Source organism: Sarcophilus harrisii, chromosome 2 (genome assembly GCF_902635505.1).
Source record: "Sarcophilus harrisii chromosome 2, mSarHar1.11, whole genome shotgun sequence".
Taxonomy (NCBI): domain Eukaryota; kingdom Metazoa; phylum Chordata; class Mammalia; order Dasyuromorphia; family Dasyuridae; genus Sarcophilus; species Sarcophilus harrisii.
This window is the reverse complement of record NC_045427.1, coordinates 246,518,611-246,541,792: the sequence shown is the minus strand read 5'-3', so window position 1 is coordinate 246,541,792 and position 23,182 is coordinate 246,518,611. Positions and strand designations below refer to the sequence as shown.

The 23,182-nt window shown below is 36.7% G+C and overlaps 1 protein-coding gene across 4 annotated transcripts in view; it reads right to left on the bottom strand.

Annotated features, from left to right (window-relative positions):
- MYT1 (myelin transcription factor 1) overlaps positions 1-23,182 on the bottom strand; it is a 187,781-nt gene that overhangs the window by 11,793 nt on the left and 152,806 nt on the right. For all 4 annotated transcript variants that reach the window (XM_031951842.1, XM_031951844.1, XM_031951845.1 and 1 more), the window contains 3 exons: positions 14,441-14,662; positions 5,873-5,964; positions 3,387-3,490 (listed from right to left, as the gene is read on the bottom strand). In XM_031951842.1, coding sequence (XP_031807702.1) covers positions 3,387-3,490; positions 5,873-5,964; positions 14,441-14,662 — 418 coding nt within the window. The remainder of the gene's footprint in view (positions 1-3,386; positions 3,491-5,872; positions 5,965-14,440; positions 14,663-23,182) is intronic.

Sequence of the window (23,182 nt, the reverse complement as noted above, 5' to 3'; positions counted from 1 at the left end):
CTAAGGTATCACCTGGATGTCTTACTGGCTCCTCAAATTTTTGAGATTCAAAAGTGAGTTTGTTATCTTTCTCCTCCAACCATAGAATCCTTCTGACTCTATTATTTCTGTCTATGGCATCGCCACTTATTCTGTCTCTCACATTTGTAATATTGGAGGTCATCTTTGACTTCCTTCTTTTCCATCTCTCATGCCCATTTAGTCACCAAGTCATGTCAATTCTATGTCCACAACAACTCTCACACTGTACATCCATTCTCCTAATCTTTACTTCTATCACACTGATATAGCTTACATATAGCTTATGTAGCCTATAGATAGTATAGAATACTTATAATTTACTTACAACTGTGATATAGTGAAAAGAATTAAATTTGGAATTAGAGAACCTGGGTTCAGATTCCCAGCTCCTTTAGCATTACTTCCTTCTATACATTTTACATTCCAGATCAGTTGGATAACTCCTTGACTTTTGAGAAGAGCTAAGTCCATCACATAATCTTCTTGTTACTGTGTACACTGTTCTCTTGGTTCTGCTCACATCAGTTCATGTAAGTCTTTTCAGGTTTTCTGAAATCAATACTCCTTGATTTTTGAACACAACCCATGCTTTTTGGCCTCTGTGTCTTTGCTCATGCCTCTACCTTGTGTCTAATACCTCTTTTTTTACTTCTCTTTGCAGAATTTCTACTCATTCTTTAAATTTGCAAACAAATGCTACCTTTTTGAAGAAACTTTCTCTGATTCCCCCTTATGTAATGAGCATCCCCCTTGGACACACCACTCCCAGTGCTTTTTGTTATGTAACTGTCTAATGCACTTAATCAAGTACATTGTATTAATTTACAGCTATCTATTTTTGTGTTGTATCTTTCTCCTAGAGTAAAATCTTTATGAGAGCAGGGAACATGTCTAAGCTAAACTTTTAAAAAAATCTCTTATCGTATATAGCATTCTAAATACTAAGTAGTAGTTGCTAACTAAATGTGTATTAAAAGAATGAAAAGATAGAGAAATATAGGCTAGGTGATAGAATAACTAGATAGAATAACTGTTTAGATGTCTGAAACCAGTGTCATTAATGGATTGATGTCAACCTAAAGGGAAGATTCTTGTGGCATCTTTCAAAGACCTTTCCTCTCCAAATGATAATATGAACTATTAGTATTTGACCTGTGATAGAGCCTTCCAAGCTCAAAAGGGTCTGATCAGTCATAGTTGGACACACTCTACCTTGACCCTAACACAGTGCTATCATTTTGGGCTTCTTTGAGCACAAAGGGCAACAACAGTATTTTTGTTCTTTTCATCACTTTTATAAATGCCTTGGATTAAAACAGATATGGTGTGATTATTGAATTTTTAGGTGATACAAAGTTGAGAGGGAAAGCTAACACAGTGCCTTAGATGACCAAGCTAATATTCAAAAAGATTTCAATAGGCTACATTATTAGTCTAAATCCAGTAAAAGAAGATTTAATATAGTCATGGTTTTAGTCTTAAAACAGTTTCAAAAAATCAATTACATAAATATTAGACTGAGGAAGCCTAGCTAGACACAATTCATATAAAAAAGGTTAATATTCCCGAGACCCTGGAACCAATTAGTGCCTATTTCTACTCATTTTACTTTAGGTCCCAATCCCTGTTCTTAAGCAGACATGTTTATTGTTTTTGTTGAGTCATTTCAGTTATGTCCAATTCTGTTATTCCATTGAGGGTTTTCTTGGCAAAAATACTGAAGTGGTTCGCCATTTCCTTCTCCAGATCATTTTATAGATGAGGAATTGAGGCAAATTGTGTTAAGTGACTTCACACTTAAGTGAAGTCACACAGCTAGTAAATCTCTCCTGATTCTAGCCCTAGCACTCTGTTTGGACCCTCTTATATTTCTTTGCTTCTCATTGATGGTCTCTTTGTTAGTTGCTGCCTGAACCACCAGGTCAGATTAAGTCCCTCCTCAGAAATCAGAAATAACCAGCCTGCTGAGTCCTATGTGATAATACTTTGATTCTCACAGCTGTCAGTATCTTCTGTGCAAAATTAACTTGTATTTTTAGGTGGTATATATTCTGCATATAACTTTATGCTGTCTCCTTTGATGAACTATAACCTCCTTGAGGGCAGGGATTGTTTCAGTTTTGTCTTTATATTTCCAGGGCCCAGGATAGTACCTGGCATATAATAGGCAAATAATAAATGCTTTCTGATTGATTGCCTAATTGTTTCCATTAGGCTAATGGAGCTATACTGTCCAAGGCACCTATTACCAATTATATATTACCTTGTAGAGTAATAAGAATGAATCTCAGAATGCATTGTAATGCAGCCTGAGAAATTTTAAAATAATCTTTCATCTCTTATTGGGAAGCTGATCTTCTCCCCCACCATTGGAGAAGTATCAATATTAGAGCCTATGAGATATCTGAGAGAAAGAAATGTAAGCACTTTACAGTGTTTCCCTATTTGCCTTACTATCTCATATAAGAAAAAAACAGAGATATTTCTATATTAGAGAAATTTCTCTAAATTCCCATACCAAAATGGCACACCCTTTTCTAGATTAGAAACTTGACTATATTGTATTAATCAATCAATAGACAGGTATGTAAGTTCCTATTGGGGTATGCAGTTGTCCAGGGAAGACTATTTTATGGAGAACTCACTGAAATCAGAAAAAGCAATACAAGAACACTTTCAAGGTCTCTCCAAAGAACTTTGGAAATGATAGTGACACATGGTTAGCGCAGAACTGCTCAGCATGGCATGCCTGCATCAAAGAAGGGACTGTGCTTTAAGCAAAGCAAAATTAAAGCAGTTCAAAAGAAATGTGACATGCACAAATTTAGAGACCTCTCCTCTCCAAATGTTAATATGAACTATTAGTATTTGACCTGTGATAGAGCCTTCCAAGCTCATAAGGGTCTGATCAGTCATAGTTGGACACACTCTAACTTGACCCTGACACAGTACTGTCATGTTGGTCTTCTTTGAGCACAAAGGGCAACAACCAAACATACTGAAAGTCCCTACTATGTGCCAAATGGTATGTTAGGGGACAGCCAGACAATCAAATCCAACTAAAGACCATGAGAGAGGTTGCAGTTGACTTACTTGTCGAGCTATCCTCTTCATTCAAAATCCTGGCTACCACAATTTCTACAAATTAACCAAATGGTACCAGGGTTGCTCATAAACTTAGCTCATCTGGTCCTCATGTCTTGTTGGGGTATCTCTGATTGTATTTTCAGCACTTCTCTGATCTGAGCTAAGAATCTGGTGGGTTTAGATGGGACTAGATGGTGTGAGGAGCTCTCAAGTAATAAAAGAGCAGTGGCCCAAGTCAAAGAAGGGGAGGCTCAGAAAGCTGGACTAAGAACACCTACCTGTGACTGTAGCTTCACCATGGCTTCTTCCATCTCTGTGTTAGATTCATTTAGCTCACTGATCTCCTTGTTTAGCTGTTTGATTTCTTCATCATTCTCAAGCACTATAGGAAAGAAAAATCACATTGCATCAGATGTTCAGAGCTGGACAGGGACTTAGACAGGGATCGTGAGATTCAACCCCATCATTTGACACATGTCATTTGCTTTTTACTTTGATGTTTAAAATTTAACTCAATTCCATAAATACAATGTTTCTTGTGTGTTCTGACCAGGGCCTTGTGTTGGCCTCTGGGCACACCATGATAAAGACACAGTCTTTACTCTTGAGGAGCTTACAGTCAAGCAGGTAAAATTGATAAATAAACAGGTTAACAACTGTGCTTTCCTGAGGTGTCTAGATGTTTCCCTGGGCACCAGACTGGCTCAGGCACACCTTAATTTAGTTCATAACTCCTGCCTTTCAGAAGAAGAGTTACATTTAATACAATTATCCTGCATTGAAAGGGAGGGTGAATTAGATGATCTCTAAAGCTCCTTCCAACTCTGAAATTCTTTGATTAAGAATCTGGGTAAAGTTCAGAAGTAAAGAGTAGAAACTTCTTTGTGGAGACTGTGTAGATCCTAGTTAGTTTTCTCTGATTCATGTTCACTGCTGGTCACTAAGGAATATCATGAAAATTCAGTGACTATTTTTCATTCTATAATTTTATTTTTGGCAGTAATCTACAATGAAGTAGAGACAAAAATGATTTTTCATATGGTTCCCAATTTAGCAAGCTTTTCTCTTTTGCCATGAAGGACCTCTGCAACTAAGCAGGGGAATTTTGTATGTTTGTAATGAGAAAGTTGGCTTGCAGGATCCAGAGAATTGACACAATCAACTGTTGGGGAACAATGGAGAGTACAATATTGGAAAGTGAGCTTGCTAGCAAGGTATAGATTCAAAAGGATTGGGTTTAATAATTAAGCTGTAGATTTCAGATTTCATCTGAGACATGCTGGCTGTATGACCCTGGACAAGTCACATAACCTCTTAGTATCCCAGGCAACTCTTTACAATTTTAACTCTAAAACCATGCTGATCTATATTAGAAGAAGAAGGGTTTTCTCCCTGTAGTCCCCTATTTCCATCCTCTCCTTTCTTCCTCCCTTCAGCTATGGAACAATGATTAGATCTCTGCCAAGTTTATTATTGATTCACTTCAACCACTGAGAGAATGTTTATAGCCTAAAAATCATCTACTTCTTCACAATTAATTTTGTTAGAGTGTGTAATTTTGTAGTTGTTGTTTAGGTCTATTATTTTAATATCATATTGGGAACTCCTGACAAGGAAATACCTGCTGCCAAAGCAGATTAACCCCTGATTAATAATGTATAATCTTAGAAAGCTGCCAGAGGTCCTGAGATTTTAAGTGATTTGCTCAGAGTTCAAACTAGTTTATGTTAGAGGTGGAAACTTGAACCCAGTTTTTCTTAACTTGGACTTGACTTTATATCCATTTTACCATGTTTATTCTCTTCAGACTTATTTATTAAATAAAATAAATGTCTTCCTTTCCCAAATACATACATATGACACTAGGCTCTGGCCTGAGACCTCTCCTAGGTCCTATGTATATTGTTCTAGTCCCTTGATCATCTTCTTCCCTTTAAGTCAGCATAGTAAGTAAATTTATCAGTGGCCAATATAAAGAAACAATAACAGGAAATAAGATTGCAAAGGGGAACTAGAAGTAGTGTAGAGACTGTTTGAAAGATCAAAGGAACATAATTTGGAAACTGTATCATATGTTAACCATACACATCTTGAGAATGTGCTAAATCAGGGGAAGTCAATTAAGCCTTGCTGTCAGGGACTTCTGGTCCTAAGACCAGAATATGTAAATATGTAAATCTTGGGTAAGCTCTAGATAGTTGTAGGAAGACCACCACAACACCAGATGTTGCTGATAACACTGAGATGAGTTCATGAACTACCTCCAGGATGGCACAAATAAGAGTAAATCTGAACTCTATGAAAACACTATAAAAATGAGAACCCAAATACCTACCCCCCACAACTCTTCTACTTCCATTTGGATCCATGCCACTGAATTCTCCCACCTCTAAAATTTGGTTATGTGAATTACTCTCTATTTTCTTCCCCTCTTCATTCTCATCCCCACACTGTCTTTTCCCCTCTACCACTCTATCTCTGTCCCCATAACTGTCTCTGTTTACTTTATGCCACATCTTTCTACTTTTTTTTTTTTTTTTGTTATTTGCCCCTGTCCCTTCTATTCCCCACACCTTCTATACCTTGTTTAAGTGCAATAGAAGCTTTATTTCTTGCTGCCATTGTGGTCTTTCCCTGCAAGGACCCAAACAACTGTGTATGACTTCCCATTTCATAATTCTGTAAATTAATTAGCAATTTAGGCTGTTACACAATGATGTATATAATGAACAGCTAAATTTTGCTATACCATAAAGATCTTTACCGTCACTGGTCTTGAATTTTGTGCCGAGAATTTCATCCCCTGAGAGTTTTCCCTTCTTTCCAGCAAAAGTTGCTCTGGGACAGCCTGACAAACTAGGAATAAACCAATACAAAATTGTCATCACAAATATGTCTCTAATCTTAAGCCCAATCCCAGAGAGAAAGTGTTAAAAATACTGTCCCCAAACCAGTGAGATAGTCCTCAGGGTTTCAGCTCAATCCCATGAAAATAACCTTGAGAAATTGAGGTAGCCTTAAAAACATCATTGTCATCACTCTAGTAGAATATCTAGTAGATTTGTTCTATGTTCCCCAAGGGTAGAACTAGGAATAAGGAGTAGAAGTTAAAAAGAAAAGCAAATTTAGGTTTAGTGACAAGAAAAATTTCTTAAAAACAAAAGAACACATAAATATAAATTGCTTTATAAGTCTGCAAAGTGTTTTTATTTTAGAACCAAAGGGCTTTACTATAAGTGTTTCTTTACTTTTTAAAGGGAATTTAAAAAATAATAATAGCTTTTTACTTTTCAAAATATATGTAAAGAAAATTTTCAATATTCACCCTTGTAAAACCCTGTGTTCCAAATTTGTTTCCTTCCTTCTCCACTTTACCTTCCCCTAGACAGCAAGCAATCCAATATAGGTTAAACATGCTACAGGGCATTTTTGTGTCATTATTACTTCATTATGTTATTATATTACGTATTACTTCATTTGGCTCTTAAAATAACCCTATGAGGTAGAGACTATGATTATTACTATTTTTAAAGATGCAGAAACTGAGGTTCAGAGAGAGGAAACTATTTGCTCAAGTCAATAGGCAACAGGTATCTGAGATGAAAATCTAATTCATGTCTTCCTGCCTCCAAATCCTGTCTTCCTTTCATTATGCCACATTACCTGTCATGATTCCACTGAGTATCCTGAGAACTAAATCAATCTAAGGGAGATAACCCTGAGTTTCTGATTCTAGTCTCAATGGGAATACCCTGAAGACTTTACCTCTCTTCTCAATGTGACTGCCAGAAGAGCTTGATGCCCAATGCCAGGGTCACTGCCTACAAAGCCAGGACGGGCAGCTAACACAATGGATAAAAAGTCAGGATCTAAAAGTATTTTGAAAGCTAGAGTTTTGGGCTGCACCCAATAGGATGGAATTCAGTAGCCATAAATGTAAAAGTCTTGTACTTGCATATATGGAATCAAGTCCACAAGTACTAGATGGTGGAGGCAAGGATACATAGCAGTTGTTCTGCAAAAGATCTGGAGGTTTGAATGGACTGCAAGATCAATATGAGTCATCAGATAGAAGTGAAAGGTGAAAAAAACTAATACAGTCTTGTGCTGCTTGTTAATGAACTAATACATTTTTATTTTTTATTAAGAACTCACTGTATGCCAGTCACTTTTGATAAATGCTAGGAATATAATTTTAAAAATAGTTCCCATCTTCAAGGAGCTTATGTATAAGATTTACATATTTGTATATATATAAATCAGAACATATATAAAAAAAATAGAAAAGATGGAAAATAACTGCAGAGAAGAGAAGAATTGCTTTCAGGAATAAAGACATGATAGCCATTGTACTCTGCCCTAGTCAGACCATCTCTGAAGTTCTTAACATCACAGATTAAGAAGAAACATCACTAAACTGGGAAGATCCAGAGGAGAATAAACAGAAGGTTCTTGAGTTTATGTCATTTAATTACTAGATGAAGGAATTGAGGATGTTTAGCTTGGAGAAGAGAAGACTTGGTGGGGAGAGGGAGGAGGAGAGGAAATCATAGATGTGTTCAAATATTTGAAGAGCTATAATGTGGAAGAGGTTTTAGATTTGTTCTATTTGTCCCCAAAGGGTAGAACTAGGAATAAGTAAAAGTTGGCAAAAAACAAATTTAGGTTTAGTGACAAGAAAAATTACTTAAAAACAAAAGCTGTACCAAAGTAGAATGGTCTTGGTTCATGGTGGACTAGTAGGGGTTAAATGATCACACTATCAGTTGTGTTGTGAGGATTCCTTTCTGGTCTAAGAGTAGTATCACTGAGTTGTAACTGATTATGAGATTACCCTGATAATTCTACCTTAGAAGAACAGAGGCAGTGCCTTATTGTGGGGGGGAAAAAAGCACTGGATTTAGAGACAGATATCTCTCTCTCTCTCTCTCTCACACACACACACACACACATGCATGCACTCTCTCTCCACACATACATATACATATGTGTGTATGTATGTATATACACATATTTGCATGTATATATGTATTTATGTATACAAAAATATCTCATATATAGTATATATTATTTTATAATACATATATGATATATAGCTCTTAGGGTTATTTATTTTTATTGATTATGCATATTTGTTACAGGAAATTTGTTTTTTTCTTTTTTAATGTGGTAGAGAATATGGAAGAGAAAACAGTTGTTTGTTTTTTTGAAAAATAGAGAGTTGGGAGTATATAGATGTGAAATGTTGCAGTTATGCTCAAGTGAGATAACTGTATAATAGTTTTTACTTTGTTACAAGCTACTTCTAATGAAGTGGGAGTAATTTGTAAAAGAATGTAATATAAAAACAAAATACATCAATAAAACTGAAAGTTTTATAGCCTTAAAAAAGAAATCAGAGGAGCTGGGTTCAAATCCTATCTTTTTTACTTACTATCTATATAATTTGGGGCAGATTACTTAGCATTTCTGTATCTGTCTGTCCAGAGAAACATTCAGAGGAGAGTCCTGGTAATGGGGGATGTGTGAGTAATTGAATGGGGTACTTTGGCTGAGGTTGTTTGTTTTGGAGGTTATCTAAGAAGGGAGAGTACATGCAGAGATTTGTGAGACTGAGGGTTTAACCCCTGGCAGGAATGACCTGATAGATGGAAGGGATAGTGGATGAATGGAGCAAGATCAGGAAAACACAACATTTTGCATAAGCATGAAGAGTTGGCAGCTGATATTTTGGCATTCCCAAGAAATCAACTTGAGGCAGTATCATTTTGGAAGTAATAGAAAGCAAGAAGGTAGACTTGTACAATTATTAGTTACAGTCCTATGTTACAAACTGACATCACCTTGATAGATTGACCTTGCAGGACCAGAGGCAGTGTAGTATAATAGAAAACAGCTCTGGAATGGAAAGCAGAGAAGTTGAGTTCAAATATCGCTTCCACCACTCTTCTAGCTCTAACTCTTATCATTTTATGACTCCTACTATTCAGATATCTTTTGGAGGATTCTCTTGCTAAATGCTGAATTCATGTCTTGCTAAAGTTTCACCTTTTTAAAATTTAAGAACATAGTGAGGGACACTGTTATCCTGGATTGATTCTGACCAATGAAGAAGAACTAGTTAATAAAGAAAAGATGAAAGGAACCTTGGGAGACAATGATCATGTTATCAGAACTAATAACAAATAAGGAGAGTATCAGATATAGTCCATCTAGTATGCATTAAATCTCAACTTCAGGAGAACAGATTTCAGATCTGGAAGAAAGGAAAAGAAACTTTCCTATGATCTGAATTCAATTGTTTTTCTGTCATTTTTAGCTGTGTCCAACTTTTTGTGACTTCATTTGGGATTTTCTTGGCAAAAATACTGGAGTGTTTTGTCATTTCCTTCTCCATCTTACTTTACAGATGAGAAAACTAAGGTAAACAGGGTTAAATGACTTGCTTGGGGTCACATGGCTTTGAACTAAAGGAGATGAGTCTTCCTTACTGCAGACAATGCATCAGGTTATAACGTCATCTAGATAGCTTGGTGATGGAGTGTTGGGTCCACCGTCAGGAAGAATGGGGAGGCTCATCTCCATCCCTTTGAAGATTTTTAAGTACAAAGTTCTCATGATGCAATTAAAATTGCTTTCTATGATCTAAGAATTGAAACATGTTGTAAAACAGGTAAATTATCAACCAGCTAAGATTTTAATAGGACATATGCAGTATATAGAATATGCAAAAAAAATGAAGATGAAGATTGTCAAAATGATTAGTTAATGAAAAATCATTTTATAAGTCCTTTCATGCTATCTTTATGAACACAGTCTCGATGGAATTAGAATCAGAATCCAAATGGTCAGACTCTCAAAGTCATTAATAGGTCAATATCAATTTTGAAGGAGATCTCTTAGAGGATATCTCTGAGAACTCTCTACTTTTTTCTGTTTAATATTTTATTGATAACTTGGATAAAGGTAATTATGACATACTTTTCAAAATTTTAGATGACACAAAGCTGGAAGGGATGGCTAATAAATTGGATGAATCAGTATCTAAAAGGATTTCAATAGATTAGATTGATGGATCAAATCTAAAAGGAAGAATTTAATAGAAATAAATGCAAAATCTTACTTATAAGTTAAAATAACAAGGATGAAGTTTGATGGTGAAGAAAATGGCATTTATATAGTGCCTAATATATGTCAGACACTGCTAAGCATTTTACAAATATTATCTCATTTTATAATCCAGGGAGGTACTATTAACCCCATTTTACAGTTGAGAGAACTGAGACAGATAGAAGCTAAGCGGCTTGCCCAAAGTTATATAGCTAGTAAGGAGCTGAGGCTGAATTCAAACTCAGAACTTCTTAACTTAACTTAACTTAACTTCTTAAACTCTGATTGGGCCCAGTGCTCCCCTCCCAACAATGACTCAATAGAGTCATTTTATAAGTATAAGTAACAAGGGTAGATTAGGGGAGGTAGTGCTAGTCATGTCAAAAAAATAACCTGGTGCTTAATCAGGTTGAAATCTCAATGTGAATAAACAGTGCGAAATAGCCACCAACAAAGCAAACAAACCCTAATGTGATGTTAGATTTCATTGAAATAAAGAAGGGTAAAATCCCCATGTTTGGGTTAGCACATATATGGAATTTTGTGTTTGGTTCCCGACACCACATTTTAGGAAGGATATTGACAATTTTTATCATGTCTAGATGAAGGTGAATGTAAGACTAAAGACTGAGTCACTGACAGATGTGTTGAAGTAACTAGAGACATGTCAATTGCATAAAAGAATTAGAGGACCTAACTGTCTGAAAATATTTGAAGAGGTCACTTATGAAAGAAGGATTTGATTTATTCTGCTGGGCTACAAAGGACAGAACTAAGAACAGAGGCTAAAAGTTATTAAGGGACAGATTTCAACTTAAAGTAAGAAAATATTTTCTTGAAAAGTGGAATGGATTTCCACTAGGCAGGGCTTCAGAATAAACCTCAATCCATGAGATTGTCTTTCAAATATTTTCAAAATATTTAAATATAATTAGGTTCCTTTATAATCCTATGTATAATATTTTATGAATTTAAAAACTTATTCTGAGAGAGGGTCCATAGGCTTTATAAGATTCCCAGAGAAGTGACAGTAGAAATGTTAAGACTCCTACTTTAGAGGTAATCAAGTTTACCATGACTGAAACAAGTGGAGGCTGGATGACATCTAGCTGAAAATATAGTAGAGTGAATTTCTATTCATGTATCAGTTATACTAGATTGGTGGCCTCAGGTTCAAAAAGAAACAGATAATGCATAAGGATCCATGTAGTCCACATGTTAACTTAGAACTACATATTTATATTGTATTTTTATTTTGTATTTAAAAAATATTTACCAATTATATTTTAGTCCAGTTCTGGGCACGTGGGAATATTGTGGTTGTTGCTTCATGTCTAGTGTTGGCACTTTTCCTAGGTGAGCTTTTAGGTTCCTTCAACTATAAGATTCTCAGTTGTCATAAACCAAGGGTAGTGATAAATACTAAGGATAACACAGGGGGGAAAAGCAATGTTTTTTTTTTTTTTTTAAAAGCAATGTTGGGATCAGAAGAAAGATCAAGCAAGGATAGAGCAGTTTTTTGATGTAGAATGATCTTCATACTTAGGAAGAAACACAATTGTTTAATAGGGAATTGAAATCCAAGACTAGAGAACACTAACTGACTTCAAGACAAAAGGTCTGGGTAGATGAACTATATCTTAGGATAGAGAAAATATTTTTGGATGCAATTTCTAAGCATAGCTTTGAAACTGAGGATCTCTGAGGGACTATGAAAAATGGGAGACATGTTATAGGCTTGGGGAAGGCAAATATTGTCCCAATTTTCAAAAGAGAAAAGGGATAAGGAAGAAATAGAGATGGATTCACAATTTCACTTAATTGTATAAGACTTTAACTTTCCCTAGTCTGCTTTTTTTTTTCTTGGATGTCTGGGACTTTCTAGATCATGTTCTATGTTTAAGCAGGAACTAGATGATTCCTTGTCAGGAAGTTATAGGAAAGATTCATGCTAAATCTAGAAGAACTGACCTTTGTGCTCCCTTTCAATTCCTTATATCTATAATATTAGTTACACTGCCCTGAGACCCTTATTGATCCTAGTGACATCATTCAGAGAGCTCTATCGCAGTGAGAACTCTCCAAGAACTGGAGCCTAATTTCAGCATCACTAGAACTGGAACTTGACTCCAGTGAGTTTATTCTAAGGACCTAATACCAGTGCTAATGGGATTGTCCTGGGAATGTCCTCAGACAGACATGGAGCTTGATCCATGGAGACAATCCTGAGAATCTGCACATTATTTGATTCAGACTCTAGACTAGCTCCTTTATTTCAGATCAAGTTATATACCTTCTATATCATGGAGAGTAAGGGTATGGCACCCCTGAAGTCTGGAAAATCGGTGTAAAAGTTTTGGCCCTCCCTTTGTACCAGAGAAGTTTGAATTTGTTCTTTTTATTTTGGGGAGCGTTTATAGTATCTTATTGTAAAACTTGGGCTAACTAGTTATAGGCTTTGTGTTGTCTGCTGACCCTCCCATGTCATCTGTGGCTTCTGCAAAACTCCCCCCAAATTCTCATTTAATTTCTTATGCTGACCCATGATATATTGAAACTACAATGGGGAAAGCTACAATGTGAAAAGGATAACTCCATTATCTAGGGAGAATGTTCAATCTTCTGGGAAATCCTGAGTTCTGGTCTTTAAATGTTCCTGCTTCTATAGGGGACAGAATAAAGGAAGACAGCTTTATCCCATGCAGAAATGGAGGTAGGCTACATCTTTATGCTTCAGTAAAAGTTTCTTAAAAATAAAAGCAATGACATTGAATCAAGCTGGGGATGGGCTATTTAAGATGGCACTTTCAAATGAATATTTGTGAGATGGTATTAACATTACCATGTGAGAACAAGGAGACTAGGAAAGCTTGGGAAGTGCATTCTCTATGTTGGTATTGAGTGGCTACTTTTTCATGAAGGTCTATATAAAGAAAGAGGTTTCAAAACTTTTCTTCTAAAGTTAGTTATTGTTCTTTATCACAAAGGCTTTAACTTTATATCATCTAACAAAATTAAATATCAGATTGCTAGCTAATTACTAGATATTAATTATCAGGTTACTAGATAACTAGTAAAAGAATAAAGAAATAAAAGAATAGTTGGGTCTGCCTCCAGTAGCTGATGATATGGGAAATATAGTTAACAGAGCTATATAATATTTTAATTTAAAAACTATTCCAAAGAGTTTTGTAATAAGGAAAAACTAACTCAGAGATAGAGGTTTCTAGGAATCAATGTATCTTATTAATTAAAAGGTCCCAAAGTTTTAATATTTATGTGAGTTCCTGTCAACAATTTAGTAGCTATATAAAAGAGTTTCCTTCTACAAAAACTAAGTGTCATTAGCAACAATATATCATAGCATGGCATGAAATCTTTGTGAGTGGAACAGGTTTCAGTAACAAATGTGAATGTGACCATTTTATAGATAGAGGGGGAAAAATAGTGATCAAAGTTAGACCTAAAACTCCTTTTTATATCATTGATAATCTCTTACTTTCTTCTAAAACTTAAACTGATCACAGAAATATAGGCAAATTTGAAAGTATGAAAAGCTCAATCTGAAAATTTCTCTTTGCTCTAATGTTAAAGAAATTGTGTGCTAATGGAGACTGGGCACTGAGGTAGGAAGGCATCTTAGTACATGTATTCTCAGGAAATATCGGAAAATGAGAAGGCCTTAGGTGTACTCTTTAGAAAGTGACCTAAAGAAAGGCTAAGCACTGTGGAGAAAAACGTGTTTTCTGAGTAAAGGAGATTATTGGCCTAAGGAGTTATTTTTCTTGCTCTTTTTTCATCAAATCCAATATTTTCCATAAGAATTTAAAAATCCAGTAAAGTATACACTTCTAAATCAAGGATGATTTATGTCCATGATCAGATGCCAGGTGATGAATAGTGTCATTTCCTCACAAAAATCCTAATTTTGTAATTTCCATTTTATAACTATTTGCTCTTAAATCGTTATCAATTGTAGAATAAGGAAATAGCTCTATCTTTGAGAAACTGATGCTTATTTCTGCAGAGAAAAGGAAAAGATCAGAGATCTCTTCCACCAGTTTCTATGTTGATGTGAGTGGCTGTACATCTAGACAAACAGATCAGCTCTGGGCTGAATCCCTCTGGCACCTTCTCCCTCCCCATGGGTGATGTAGCCTTCCTCCTTGACAGATTCAATGGTGACCAGCATAGTCTGTTCTGATTGCGAGTGAAGCGTTACCTTCTGTGTGTGAGGAAGCTCCCATTGGCATGACCTGAGCCATCACAGCCAGGAGTGGGACAGGTGGGCCCCTCATTCTTTAGTGATTTCCAGGAAAATGATGAACCATTAAGTGACCCCTCCTTCTGTCTCCGGGCTGCCAGTGGACACCCAGATGCACTGCGGTGGGAGGCATACTTGCCACTGATATGTCCAAGTCCAACACAGCCTGGAACGGGACACCTATGCGCCACAAAAAGGAAACAAAAGGTTAAAATTAGAAGAAAATGAAGTGGGTAAGATAGGAGATAACTCCTACTGTTAAGGAAGAAAAACCTAATTTTCCTGACAATAAGACACATAAGACTCCAATATAAATGGGCATAGACATGTACTTGGGAATTAGCCATTTCTGTTTCTAGAACAGGATTCTTATCACTTAGCATAAAGATCACCACCACCTCATTTTCTGTGGTCTCCTATCCCTATCCCTCCTCACCATTTCTGTGAATTGTGTGTGACCACTATCCAAGAGAACAGTTGACAGGCTCTTTATTTTTTAGATCCTTTCCTTTTTAAAATTGCTCTGGCCTTTACACCAAATACATATATTTGGGAGGACATGGATACTTGCAAATATATCTTCCTGAAGATAGCAACTGAGTTCAAAATGGGTATAATTCTGGATTTGGTGTAAAGAAAACCCAAATTCAAATTCTGCCTCAGATACTTGCTAGCTATGTGACCCTGGGCAAATCACCTAATCTTAGTTTCATCATTTGTTAAATGGAGATAGGAGTCCCTAAATTATTGATCAAGGAAGGATCAAGGAAAAGGATCAAGTGAAATAAAATACACATTTTAAAAATAAATGTTAGCTATTATTATTGCTTTTGCTTTTCCAGGTTATTCTTAGATTACTTACTAATGTTTAGTTTGGGTTTGATTCCTAGACACTCAGGGAATCATATATTATTGTCCATTCCACAAATCTTTATAGCCCTCAGGAAAGTTGCTAATAAAGCCCAGATGCTTGCTGATACCCATCTGTGTGACTTGGATGTTGACCCCAGGCCCTTCAAAGCCCTGAATGACTATATTCAAAACACAGAGACTAGAAATCCTGTCCTTGGTAGGTGGGATAAAGAAAGTTTTAACAGGATGTGGTGGCAGTTACCTCCTTGACCAAAGGTCTCTATGGTTAGAAATCTTGAAAGATAGAAAGTGAAATCAGAAGCAGGATGATGGGATCAGCAGGAGTCACAAAGCAGTAGCTACTGCATACTACAGTTACTACAAATACTACAAGGTGAAACCTCTCCTACCAAGGTAATTCCAGTGATCCAGGGAAAGAACTGTATGAGGGAACCAAAAAAAACATGGCATGGAACAAATGTTTTCATTATTATAGTGTCAGAAAATGCAAGACCATATAGTTAATATCCAACTCTATCCATCACATCAAAGCTAGGATTAGAATAAAATAGTCCAGGGTATGTGTGAATGTAAATTCAGATTGTATTTTTTGTATTAAAGCACACACTTTATAGAAAAGTGTAAATACAGATTTTTTAAAAAAAAGTAGACTTGACATACTCTTGAGAAATAATTCACAGAAACAGTGAGCATGGATAGGTATAGGAGGCCACAGAAAGTGAGGTGGTAGTCTTAATGTTCATAGGACCACAGCTTCAGTGCTGAAAGGGATCTTAAAAGACATCAAGTCTAAGCATCTCATTTTATAGATTAGGAAATAGATGCATAGGGGGATTAAGTAACCTAGTCAGAGTGACACAGATAATGAATGTCTGACATGAGATTTGAATTCAGCTATTCCTGATTACATGTATGACTGATTTGTTGTTGTAGAGATGTTTGGTTGTATCTGATTGATTCTTTGTGGTTCTATATGGGGTTTTCTTGGAAAAAAATTTCCCTCTCCCATGGATTTAGGCAAATAGTGATTAAATGACTTATCCAGGATCACACAACTTGTGAGTGTCGGGGAGATTGGATTTGAATTCAGGTCTTCCTGACTTCTGGCCTAGCACTCTGTCCACTAAGCTGTCTGGAATGGTGCTTTGCAAAAAGTCCTAAGAAAAGCTTAAGATTCCCTGGGTCTAGAGACTTATATTTAGCAGCTGCTAGCTAGCACCTTCTGTGTCTCTGATTTGGAAGCCCAAGAGTTTATTTGGTATTGAAATGAGTGTATAATTTGAGAAATAGACTGATATACTTCAGAAAGCTGACATCAGCTAAAAGCTACACAGGCATGAAATTTTTGAACATCAGGAAAATGATCCCCCTTCATTACTTTCTCTGAATGGCAACATAGTGTAGTATCAAGAGACATGAATTGAGAAAGAGGACTTGGGTTCAAAACCTAATTCTGTTATTTATTACCTGTGTGAGCTTGGTCAAGTCACTGAAATTCTCTGTGCTTCAGTTCTCTCAAGCATAAAAAGAAGGGCTTGAATTAGATTGACTCCATGCTCCTTGATGATACAAAGCCATATTGTAACTATTGAACATCCTCTTTGATAAAATAATGTACATGGGAGACAGTTTACATGGTTGCTTAAGTTTCACTTCCTCTATGAAGCCTCCTTGGATTCTCTAGTCCAATATGATGTCTTTCTTTCCTGAACTTATAGTTATAGCCACTACATATCTACATACCAGAGTCTATCTTGAAAAATAGAAAGTGAGATAAGAGGCAGGACAGTGGAATCAGGGAGCCATAAAGCAGTAGCTACTGTATACTACAAGTGTGGAACCTCTCCTGCCAAGGTAATCTCAGTGATCCAGGAACCTGGAACAAATGCTGTCATCATTATGATTAGCTTTTCATTGATCGCTCTTTTCTACCAGTGATTCTTGCCTTCCTAATTATATTGTATACTCCTTAAAGGTAAAGACTATGCTTTAAATCTCCTGTATCTTCTATGGTATCTGATACATCCTGAGACTCATAGCATATGCTTCACTGATTGGATGATGGGAACAGTGACTATTGAGTTGCATGTTCGAGCATATGTGTGTGTGTGTGTGTGTGTGTGTAGGGGGGAGTGTAAGATTGGTCTAATTTTCAAGAGCATCAAAGAGAAATAGGACAGAAACCCTGCTCAAGATCATTCTGGAAAAATTAAACAAAAACTCCTCCAAACCAACCAAAATAAAACACCTTATAGTAAAGATTTGGGAAGCTTAAACACAAAGCATATAAGTGACAGAGTATAGGCTACCTCTAATTTCTGCAAGAGAAGAGAAGGTAGCTGGCATTCCAGATATGGCAATGGAGTCTATCCACCTATTGCCCAGCATCCAGTATTCAGTATTCAGAATAGAAGCTTTATTAGCAACTCACAGGTTTACTGTCACTTTGAGATTCTTATAATTGGGCACATACTAGCATACATATTCTAAGCTATTTACTACATACCCAGAATTCTCCTTCCCATTTTACAAGTGAGAAATCTGAGTTCCATAGGACTAGAGGATCTAAAGCTGGCAGTGACCTTGGATAGTCTTTGGTAAATCCCTTAAATTTGAAGATGAAGAAACAAAAGTCCAAAGGAGCAAAATAAACTGGCTAAGACCATGCTAGAAGTACAGAACTCTGGGATTTGAACTCTGGTGTTCTGACTGCAAATGCAGTGATGGTGATATTTTCCCACATTAAATTACTGGACTAACAGGAAGAGCATTGTACTGAGAGTCAGGAGTCCTGAGTCTGAATCCTGCCACCTTTTGCTATCTTCTATGTCACTTTGGACATAAAAACATTGCAAATAAGAGCAACTTAATGGATTATGGAACCTTGATAATTACATTTGATCACTGACATAATTAGCCTGCTTCATGAACTCCATTCCTCTATTGGACTTCCTCAATATTTGTATTGTATTTGTATTTCCTTGTATTTGTCTTCTCAGTTTGCTCCTGATTTGCTGCTTTGTAGATTACACTGAGACCCAGACCTCTGACACTCCTAAGATTGCCTCCCCCACACTTGAATTTCCTTAGTCTTGGGTTTGGGGCTCCTCTCCCTGAAACTATGATCCTTGTCAGAAAATGACACTCTCCACCTGTGCTCCTCAAACCCAAAATTTCCAGCATAATCTTTTCTCTTGAAATATTCTGTCCTCTCTTGGTGGACCAATGCTCTCCAAATCAGCCCCCATCAATTTTCCATATTTTGCAAGCCTCCAAAAATTGCAACCTACCTAATCCTTACACACAGAACAGCCTCCCTATGGAGAAATCACAAGTGTTCTCTAAAGTATCATTGTTACGGATCACGGCTTTCCAGCTGTATTGAGGGAGACCATAGCTACCATAGCTACTGACTTCACTAGAAGAAAATCAAAGAGACAGCAAATGACTGTGATGGTAGTTGGATCATATTTTCCTTGGTGAGCTGGTTCTGGTCAGAGAAGCTTTCTAAAAATACTTGCTGAGTTTCTAGCCCAGATTAAATGAGAACTGTGATTTAACCTTTCTCCTTCTTCCTAGAAATCCCTACATTCTCAGGCAAAATGACCCTAGTTATAGCCTATTTATTGAAAAAGATCCTCAAGTAAACAACACAATAAAAAATAGAAAAGAAGCCCTTATTCTCCTCTTAAGATAATGCTGTTTTTACTTCCCTCTCTGGGTCTCAGTTTTCTCCTCTGTCTAATGGGGCCAATAATCACAGTCTTGCCTCTTTGACAAATATAATGATAAGGATAATGATCATATTAAAAATAGCCACTGATTTCTTCATGATCACAAAGCATTTTAATATCCATTATCTCATTTAACCATCAATATATAATACTGTGAGACAGATAATCAAAGTATAATTAACTCTGCCTCATTTTCTTTCCATTTTTGCGAGCCTCTCTTACTTCCATAGCTTGAAAAAAAATTAACCTAGTGGATAAATATTTTTTGGAAGATGTCTTTCTAGCTATGCTATAAGTAAACTCTAAAGACAGTTATGTGGAAATGCCCCTAGGGCCTTATCTAGAGTTCAGTGAAATGCAATTAGCTTGATTCTGCCTGAGGGGAAGCCAGCTGTTTAGTTGGACTAGTGCTTCTTCAATTGGGATTTTCTCTTTGGTGGTTAACATCTTTTAAAATGAAAATACCACGAAGAGTAAAAAGAACATTGATTCTGGAGTCAAAGGATCTGAGTATAATTGTAAGGATTAAATCCTTACATGTCATGTTTAAACAAGTCATTCTACTCCCTGGGTCTCAATTTCCTTATCTTCAAAATGAAATTAGAATAGGTGATACAGAATAGGTCCCTTTCAATTTTTGGCCTGTAACTATATGATCTGAAGGATTATTATGAGAAGACTAATTCTGCTTGGTCCAGAGGTAAGAACTAGGACCAGTGGGCAGGAGTTGTAAGGTATATGAGCATATACTTCATCTCAGCATAGGGAAGAATTTCCTAAAACTCATTTGTCCAAAAATAGATTGAGCTACCAAGTGAAATCAAGTAGTGGCTTTTCTGTTATTGGAGGTCTTTTGATTTCTCAGAATAACTTCTGGTTCCTCGATTCCCTAGATTTCCCTGAACCTATAAATGCTGACCTAGCTCCTTGATTGCTGCTACAACAGTCTCCCCCTTTCAATTCCCCTTAATTTTCTTGTAGCTGTTTTTAGCTGGCACTTTCTGGATCAGTTTTATCAGATTCAAGAAAACATTTCTACAGTGAAGCTACTTCTTGAAAACCTCCATCCTGGATCCATCAGTCAGTGCCCTTTAGATTACCCCATAGTGTCCCGCCAGGGTTCCACACTACCTCTTCTACCCACCTTCATCCATTCAAATCTACCACAGCTATTTTGTAATAGATCATTCTCATTTAGTGAATATGCACTATCCAACTGTAGACCTCCAGGAACCTCGATGATTAGCCAAAGAGAATGACTACTTCATATTCTTACTAAGCTTCAATGCCAGCATGCGATTATCTGAGAACAGACATATATACCTGGGCCATACATTACATAGCTGGGTTTGTGCTAGAGCTCAAGACAGAGAGGAGTTCTTTCTTGTCTTGGAAAAAAAATGTTCATCTGTGATTGGAATTAAAGCAAGAAAAAAACAAACAAACAAATGAACTATGGGATGAAGCCATTTGATTGGATCTGAAATGTTTTTATTTGTATGCTTATAATGAAATTCTTTGCTCCTTCCCCAATCGTTAAAAGAAATTACTGACATTTTAAACTGCATTTAGACTCAGTTTTCCAATTGTGCATAATACCGTTTTCCTCAAAGACCAGAAAGATGGAATCTTCAGAACTATCAGGTAAATTGTTCAATTAAAAAGATGTGCAGTATATACCATTAAGCTTTTATGTTTCATTATGTAAATCTATGTTTACATATTGCTGTCATCTACAATTTGGAATAACCTAATCTGAGTATTGGTTATGCTCAGTATTCATCACCACCAGACAGTAATGGCCTGTGCACAAGACCACTTGTCAAACCCCACAATCTTGGGCATATGGAGGGAAAAGATTAGTTATGCCACTGGAGAAGATCGCTAATCTTATATGATGGATGACAACTTTTGCTGCATGATACAGTGGAAAGTACGCTATGCAGTCAGAGGACCAGAGGTTAAATCTTTCCTTTGGCCCTGACAACCTGTATGATCTTGGGCAAGTAACTTAGATTGTGTGGGCATTAGCTTTTCCTTAATTGTAAAAAGAGGGAGCTGGAATCAATGGCCCACGAAGCCCCTTTCTTCTTTAGATTCTACGACTTTACAATACTCAGCAGAATATCATCGAAAAAGTGTTGTCAGAGAATGATTGATTTCCTGGACAGCCTGAGCAGAGAATATGACCAGTGGTGGTCAGCAATCCTGAGGGCAAGGGCTTGACGTTAAGACTCTGCAGCCTAAGGTATCCACAAAAGTTTACGGCCAGTTGTAAAGTTGGGAGAAAAGGGATTTGCATAAAATGCTGACAACTTAATCTCACCATGGTGGAGGAGTGACACCATAAAAAAGGAAACTCTTTTCCTTTCCCACCCCCTCCAAAATCACCAGCTAATAGCATGCTAACTAAATTCAACCATTCAACAAAACCTGGTGCATCTATTAAAGTTTCTGCTGTGGTCTGCATTTGTTTAAAGATGCTAGTCAATTATAAATACCGTTAAAAGTTTATGGCTCCGGGGAGGAGACCCCATAAAGCAGAGGTACTAAATGGGAGCCACTCTCCCAAGTCTTGGCATGGAAGCAATTAGGAACTTCATCATCCATCCCTAGAAAATGCTGTTTCTGAAAGTCACCGTCTACCCTTCACTGCAGACATTTTATTTTATTTTATTTTTTGAAAAAAAGAAAAAAAAAACTAAGTTGACAGCATCATCGAAACAGGGCAGTTGCTTTTCCAAGTTAATGTGGAAAATGCTGATCTTGATTTTAATCATTTGCAAATGCAGCACAATTCACTTATAACATCCTTGCCATCAGGGTCCTTGCTAAATTCATAACGGCATCTCTTTTATAGGATCGCAAACAAATTATCAAATCCTCAGGAGGAAAAAAAAAACAAATTTAAAAACTCTGCCCTACCCCAGCATTTAGTAAGCAGCCTTTATGGTATCCACCATTACATACATATTTTACACTGTTAATTTAACTTTCATTACAGTTTTATTGTAAAAAATAAACTAGAGCCTTATTGTGCAAAACAGCTGGCTTAGTCTCTTTCTCCTCCTCCTGAAGTGTTAGTGATGGCTGGTCCATTAAGCTGCCTGCCATCTTTCCTGCCTCCCGTGTATGCCCGGGTGAGCTCGAGGTCGAGGTGATCCATTCAATCACAGCTGTAGTAAATTACTTGAAGGAAGAACAACAAAACAACGGGAACTAAATTGCTTTCTCCTCAGTGACGACAAGAGCAACTCGGACTTGTTCCAAGCGGCTCTCGGGCCCAGATGGAGTAAGGGAATTGCTGTTAAGCGGCTTTAATGTGAACCTGCTGGGCCCTTCCCAGAGCTGACCTTGTTAGGGAAGACAAAATGCCATATTCCCAAGGACTTGGGTGACTTGGCAGCCTCCGAACCATTTGTTCTTATTGCTAATTTGCCCCCTTGTTGTTGGGAATAAGTTCCCTGTGTCCCACTAGCCTTGCCCTCATCCATAATTGCACAGCTCGGTTCCTGAGGAGTTCTGTCGGCTTCTGTGCGGGACTTCAGCCTTGAATTCCTTCGTTCTTTTCCTTTTCTAGAGCACTTGAATATGAGGCATTTAACAAAGCGTAGACAGCTTTTTAGGCTGTGGGGAAAGAGACAGGGCATCTTTCCGTGGGATCGAGGAACTTGTGCAGGTGTATATGTATATGAACACACACATAGATATGCATGTGTTATTTTTTATGTTTTATATATACATATGCAAATATATATTCTGACAACTGCAGGTCAATAGACTTGTCTGATAATTCTATTTATTTTCTTTTATGCATTTAAATGTATTATTTTATGACAAAAAGAAAAAAGATAAGAATCTCTACTACAGGAGATTGGTCACAGTTCTGGAGATGGGAAGGTCGCTTGGTAGAATGAATAAAACATTGGCTTTTAAGTCAGAGAATATTAGATTTAAAGCTAAAGGTGATATCAGAGGCCATCTAGTTCAACTCTCATTTAAATTTTTTAAAAATTTTTAAATTTTTGCCAATATGTAACTTCAGATCTAAGGCAGTTAGGCAGCCTGTTCAAAGTCACATAAGTAGTAAGCA